General features: G+C 32.3%; 1 protein-coding gene across 1 annotated transcript; it reads left to right on the top strand.

Annotated features, from left to right (window-relative positions):
- The first annotated feature begins 293 nt into the window (after positions 1 to 293).
- On the top strand, positions 294 to 5,958 carry LOC137807440 (leucine aminopeptidase 1-like). The gene is made up of 10 exons (XM_068608085.1): positions 294 to 578; positions 861 to 1,275; positions 1,369 to 1,563; positions 1,707 to 1,932; positions 3,259 to 3,385; positions 3,750 to 3,845; positions 4,354 to 4,431; positions 4,767 to 4,827; positions 5,049 to 5,236; positions 5,610 to 5,958. The coding sequence occupies exons 1-10, from the start codon at positions 390 to 392 to the stop codon at positions 5,745 to 5,747; spliced, it is 1,713 nt and encodes a 570-aa protein (XP_068464186.1). The 5' UTR covers positions 294 to 389; the 3' UTR covers positions 5,748 to 5,958.
- Positions 5,959 to 7,135: the final 1,177 nt, after the last annotated feature.

Raw genomic sequence — 7,135 nt, 5'->3', positions numbered from 1 at the left:
AAATATGTATAATTTTTTTCTAGTTCATCTAAAATGTGAGTATTTTACTTTTGATCTTTGAAAATTAAAAGAAAAATCATTAGTAAAATTGAATAATTTAAATTAGTAAGTATTGAAAATAAATAAAAATTCCTTTTTATATAATTGCTAACTTAAACCAATTTGATACAATTTTAACTTTATTGGAACAATAACCAAAAGTACATTTATTTCTTTTAAGAACTAAAAGATAAATTAGGAAGATTTAAGAGGAACCAAGATTATAGTTTACCCTTTTTCTAAAATATCACATGAAACAATAAAAAATGGAAAGATATAATATTGTTAGGAGTAGAAATTGAAGGAAAATAAAGATGGAAGATTATAAATAAGGTAGAGTCTGCACTGATATGGCAGCCATTGGTAGCATCCTCGTTTGTTTCAGAGCATCTTCGTCTTCTCCCTTTCTCACTAGATTACCCTCGCGTCTCCACTTCGCCGCATTCCCTCTGCGTTCTCCCACGAGGAAACTCATGTCGCAAACTCTCACACGAGCCACTCTCGGTCTCACACACCCTTCTAATATCGAAACCCCCAAGGTCAAAACTCGTTAACTCATTTTCTCCGTCAATCTCCCTCCCCATCTGATGCTTAACTTTGCATGTGCTTTAACGATTTCGAAAGCTACTAACTTGTGGATTTTTTCATTGTGGGGGTTTGCTTTCGATTTGACATTTTTGGGCATGCGTAATTGAATTTGGATTTCGAATGTATTGGTGTATTTGTTTTAAACAAAAATTCTTTTGTATTTGTATATTTGTGCGTGTTAATTTGTGTGATGCTGAAAATGCGTGTTTTGTGTTTGTGAAAATTCGTGGAAGATCTGTTTTGCTGCCAAGGATGTTGATGTGACGGAATGGAAGGGGGACATTCTGGCAGTGGGTGTTACGGAGAAAGATTTGGCTAAAGATGCAAACTCGAGGTTTGAGAATGTGATTTTGAGCAAGATTGACTCAAAGTTGGGTGGTCTGTTAGCTGAAGCCTCTTCTGAAGAGGATTTCTCTGGCAAAGTTGGTCAATCAACTGTTCTTAGAATTACAGGACTTGGATCAAAGAGGGTTAGCTTGATTGGTCTTGGACAGTTATCTTCCACTCCTGCACCTTTTAAGGGTCTTGGCGAGGCCGTAGTGGCGGCGGCCAAGTCTTCTCAAGCAAGCAGTGTTGCGGTTGTTCTTGCCTCTTCCGAGGGGCTCTCTGCACCATCAAAGCTTAGCACTGCTTATGCAATTGCGTCTGGTATTGGATTTGTGGTTTGTATTTGTTTGAAATGTATTGAGGCCTGTGATTTTGTAGTTATGCTTGACGATGTGTGGGCTTGAAATGTGCCAGGGGCTGTGCTGGGATTATTTGAAGATAATAGATACAAGTCAGAAGCCAAAAAGCCAGCGCTTCAGTCCATTGACATTATTGGTCTAGGGACAGGACCTGAACTGGAGAAGAAACTTAAGTATGCTGGAGATGTTTCTTCCGGAATTATCTTTGGAAGGGAGCTTGTAAATTCTCCTGCTAATGTGCTCACACCAGGTTCATATGGCACTTTGAATGTTATGATATGATATATTGTTTCCAGTCCTTGCAATTGTTGGGCAGGCAGTTGCAGTTCCATATCTGAGAGGGAATTATCCTTCTCTAAAATTGATCTGTACTTGATAATTTGTTTATCTCAGGGGTATTGGCAGAAGAGGCAGCTAATATTGCTTCTACATACAGTGATGTTTTCACTGCTAAAATATTAAATGCTGAACAATGCGAGGAATTGAAAATGGGGTCCTACCTAGGTGTTGCTGCAGCCTCGGCAAATCCTCCTCATTTTATCCATCTATGTTACAAACCATTGAGTGGACCTGTCAATGCCAAGTTGGCTTTAGTTGGAAAAGGTTTGACTTTTGACAGGTAATTAGTTGACCTATTTATTTATTTTTCTCTGTAACTCAATTACGGACGATCTGGAATTGAATTTCCCCAGTGTGTTATCCATGGTTTTGATTTTGGTATTATAACTTCAATCTAGCATGACGTAACTTCAACTGGTTATGATGTTGTAACTTTATAACTGGGATTTTCCCTAGTGATCATTTGGTATGGTTCCAGTATTATAACTTCCATACAAGACTGATCAATCTTAAACAGCTTTTCCCTTGCGTATCTTGCTTGATTTTTTATTCTGGTGTTATAACTTCAAATGGTTTTAAAGTTTATGCTGATGTTCTGCTGGTAAATAAATATTTGATATGAGATATTAATTAGATTGCTTCATTGTTCCCACCTCTACATTGAGTGTGTTTTGGCAAGACATTTTAGTTAACTCGAACACATTTTGTCATCAGCTTGTAGCATTTTTTAAGATACTATTTGAAGCAGCTTTTGAGCATATAACACTTTTTTTTCCATTTTTATTTTCAATGCTTTAATAAAATTTATCATTCATTATTCCCTTTAATATTTCATTGTTTGTTTTTATTATTACGTGATTAATCCTATTTTTTATTTGTTAATAAATATCTATTCTGCAAACAAAATGCAACAATAGTTCAAAACTATAATTACTTTAAAGTATATATATTTACATGGTAAAAAATTATGTAAGCACATTTTTTATGTTATTATACATCTCTCAACTAGTTCAGCTATTAATTTACGAAATGCTTAAGTTAGCTTAATCATTTTTAGCTTTCAATTAAAAATTAACTTTTTAGCTTTTGGGTAGCTTATTAGTTACTTTTGTCCAACATGGTCATTAGAAATTCTGAGTCCTCATTATTGAATAAGAGTGTTTTTTGAAGTGAATTTTATCCTCATTAAGCCTCATTAGACACGAGTTCTCCTGCATTGAACATTTAATAACATTTTTTTATTTATAATTTGTTATTCCTTTTAAATACTATTTCTTAAATTTAATTTCAATTTTGGTTTGATTTCATCATTAAATCTTCATGCATTGCAATATTGTGTCAAATTGAAGATATTTTTGTCAGATAAACTAAAATTTAAGATTATTCTAATCTTGATCAATCTTAATTTGAATCTATTTTCAATTTTTGTATTTGACTCTGATATCAATACAAATCACGTGTCTCAATGTTAGTAATTCATTTTCATAATTTCTTCCACAACGTTAAAAAGTATTGTCTTGTTAATTTATTTGTTTTCTTTGTTATTATAATGAGAACATTATTATTTTCTTTAATTTGAGTTCTTATGATATGTGCATATTATTAGTGGTGGCTACAACATCAAGACTGGACCTGGCTGTTCAATTGAACTTATGAAATTTGATATGGGTGGTTCAGCTGCAGTTTTAGGCACAGCAAAGGCACTTGGTCAAATCAAACCTCCAGGGGTGGAGGTCAGTCATTTATATCATCGGTCATGACTTTCTCTTTCCATAGAACTGACATTTGACTTGATTGATTAACACATGAAACTTATTCATGTGTCTTTCAATCTTCCAATGTTATGTCAAGACTTTACTCAAGGGTATGGGTGATGGTTGGGATGTGGAAATAATGGGCTCATATACATAAAACCTAGTGCAATTTCTGTTGCAGGCTCAGCTAATGTTTTCCATAATGAACCTATGAAATGAGTGTTCATTCTTGTTTCCTGTGGTTTGATTTGTAAAGAGTTCTGATGGATATTGTGTAGTGTCTTTTGTAGTGTAATAATAAGAATTCATGCATTGCCCATATTTAATCATCCCGCATGTGCAGGTTCATTTTATTGTTGCTGCTTGTGAGAATATGATAAGTGGAACAGGTATGAGGCCTGGAGATGTTGTCACAGCTTCAAATGGAAAGACTATAGAGGTGAGAATTTACAATATATTTTTTAGTTTGTAGATTAGTACATTAAGTTTAACTTGTTTTGTCATACTGAATTGTGGTATTTGGTCGATTTTGGTTCTGTTTCAACCATTATTTTGCTGTATTCCTAGTTCGCAAACAAACATATCATAAGGTCCAATGGTAATTCTTTATATAATGATTAGTGAAAATGTCACTGGTGCTTCTTGGAATATTTTATTTGAACATTAGAATGAAATGTATAAGCTATTTCCATTTGAGGTCCCTTGAATTGCTAATCATGTTTTGGGATGGAACCTATTACTATCATTTTCAGTCAGTCAGTATTGCAAATCTATTTTTGCTACATCTGGTACTAACTGTTAATAAATATAAATGTATGTACTTAATGCAACTGATAATCAATGAATTGGAGTTTTGACATCTATGATTTATTTAACAGAACATGTGTAGTGGGTCTACCTCATATTGGTTGGTACTAAGGATTTGATGGGCTTAACATCTTCTGTAGGTTAACAACACTGATGCTGAAGGTAGACTTACTCTGGCAGATGCTTTGGTATATGCTTGTAACCAAGGTGTTGAAAAGGTATACCTTATACAACTATGCATTTGTTTTTGTTTATGCCTGTAATGTCCCCATAAATCATAAAAGTTCCAGGTATCCCTCCCAAAATAATTTCTTAGCATTTACTAGTTTTTTGTATGCTTGATGGATGGTTAGGAATTATTTTTAACAAGAGTTAGAGAAATTATTATAAACATTTTAATTTGTCTGAATGAAATAAAAATTCAAATAGTTGATGAATATATATACTACACATTAAAATTATTTGGGTAAGTTCACTCAAGCTTGAAAATTGTTTGTCAGGTGTGTTGTTTGTTTTTAGAATGATGCTAATAGGGTGATCAACTGTTCTTCAGATTATTGATTTGGCAACCTTAACTGGGGCTTGCGTAGTTGCTCTTGGACCCTCAATTGCAGGTAATTATAAAGTAAAAACTAATACATCGATTACGGAGTACCAATATATTCTTGTGAGAATCACATGAAGGCCCAATATTTTAGTCAGCACTGAAAGCACTTAAAATTAGTACTACTTTGTGGAAGTAGAAGGAAATAAGCTTTAGGAGAGGCTGGACCTGAAAGATATATCTGTGAAAATGCTTGTGATTGATTACTATTGCTAACTATTGTTTTTGAAGGTGTGTTTACACCCAGTGATGACCTAGCAAAGGAAGTTTTTGAAGCTTCTGATGTGAGTGGGGAGAAACTATGGAGGCTGCCATTAGAGGAGAGTTACTGGGAATCAATGAAATCAGGAGTGGCTGATATGGTGAATACTGGTGGTCGACAAGGTGGTGCTATTATTGCCGCTCTCTTCTTAAAACAGGTATGCACTCCAGCCTAATAATGATATAAATCTTGTTATTCTTAATTTTTTTTTCTCCTCAAACTGGTTGGGAAGTCATGACTAAGGAAGATTAATTATATCTGAATGATGTACTGCTATTTCGTCACTCCGTGGTTCTCCCAGTGCCATGCAAACTTTGACAGCAGACAAGCAGTGGCCACGTAAAGTGCATGAACTGGCACATGAACTGTTAATAAACTCCTACAAACCATTTATTTAAGGAGAATTGTTGGAGGAAAAAAGATAGCTGCATTGTAAATATATACTGTGTATTTCTTATTGTCTGGCTTTCAGTTGTGTAATCTTTTTGCACATTTATGTTAGGGGTTTCTGAAACAATTTCCCTTTACAGTTTGTTGATGAAAAGGTTCAATGGATGCATATTGACATGGCTGGTCCTGTGTGGAATGACAAGAAACGGTCAGGAACAGGATTTGGAGTTGCTACTTTAGTGGAATGGATTTTGAAAAATGGTTCAAATGCCAACTGAAATCTTTCAAATCTTGCTCAAGGTGTTGTCTGAAGCTCACACAGGATGAGAAAAACTCATCTTGTATTGTTTCTGCTTCAATGGGGTTTTTGGTTTGCTTTGGTTATAATTATATGAATAAGTTATTTGAAGGGATGGAAAATGTGGTACGGTGAGCCATGATTTAGTGTATTCAAACTCCTTTTTATACAAAGAACCTTTTGGTTTCTAACTATTGGCCATTCATAATTTGTCTTTTTTTTATGGCTTTTATATCTTTATTTAATGGATATATTATTAACAACTCTGCAGCATGAATTTTGCCAATGCATTTTTTAGTGCATATTTTTTAAATTTTATAACCTTTAATCATCATGATAACTTTTAATTAATAATTCATCTTAAGTAATAAAATAAATAATGTCCATAAAATGAATAAAGATTACAACGATAGTATGCTGTGCAGAATCAAATCACATAGTAAATGATGTTAATAAAATGAATATAGAATACTTAATAATTAAAAAGTAAATATGTTGAAAATGAGTGATATACAGTGTGCATCTCAATTTCAACAAATCTATGTTTTATAACTACTGATGTTTTTTAAGAATTATACATCTCTCCTTTTAGTATATTTACAGAACTATATAAATAATAGAAGAAGAAAAATATAAGTAAGATGATAATGTCATAGCATATATTTTATAATTAATAATATATGTAAAATTAAATATAATTTGTGTATTTTAAAATAAAATTCTGGTCACAGTAATTTTTTTACTTTTAAAAAATAAAATCACTATTATAGTCTTCACCAACATTATTTAATTATTTGTGTCTAACAGAATGTTACATGAGCAGTGGATGTTAACGTGTCTGATATGATTATGGTCTATGAATAGCTTGATTAAGTATGTGGATTTCACCAATATCGGATTATATTTTTTAAATATATAATTAAATTTTAGGTTTAGTCTATTAAACTCATAGACTTTGTGGTTTTAATCCCCACATTCAACATATTTTAGAGAAGGAAACATTTAAAACATGAAAATCATATAAGTAGTAATAAAAAAATAATTTCATTTAGTTGGTTATATTTTAGTTTGTAGATTTTATCTTAAATCAAAACTTAATTCACTCTTTATTGATAGGTTTTTGCTCTAAAATTATTTCATGAACAAACTTATCTTTTTCATTTAAAATTCAAATTTCATTAATCAAATCTTAATCTATTGGAACAATATTCACCCTGTGTATAATGTCAAAGTATCTTATTAAGAGTGTGTCTCAGTTTAATAAAAAAAAAAGTTTCAAATTAGATTTGATCAGATTGAACTTTTAGATCTTTTTAATAGATCTAATCCACCTTAATTAAGTTGAATTTTACTTACAATTTTTGGAAA

The sequence above is a fragment of the Phaseolus vulgaris genome, chromosome 3, assembly GCF_000499845.2.
Source record: "Phaseolus vulgaris cultivar G19833 chromosome 3, P. vulgaris v2.0, whole genome shotgun sequence".
Classification (NCBI taxonomy): Eukaryota; Viridiplantae; Streptophyta; class Magnoliopsida; order Fabales; family Fabaceae; genus Phaseolus; species Phaseolus vulgaris.
This window is presented reverse-complemented; position numbering and strand designations above follow the sequence as displayed.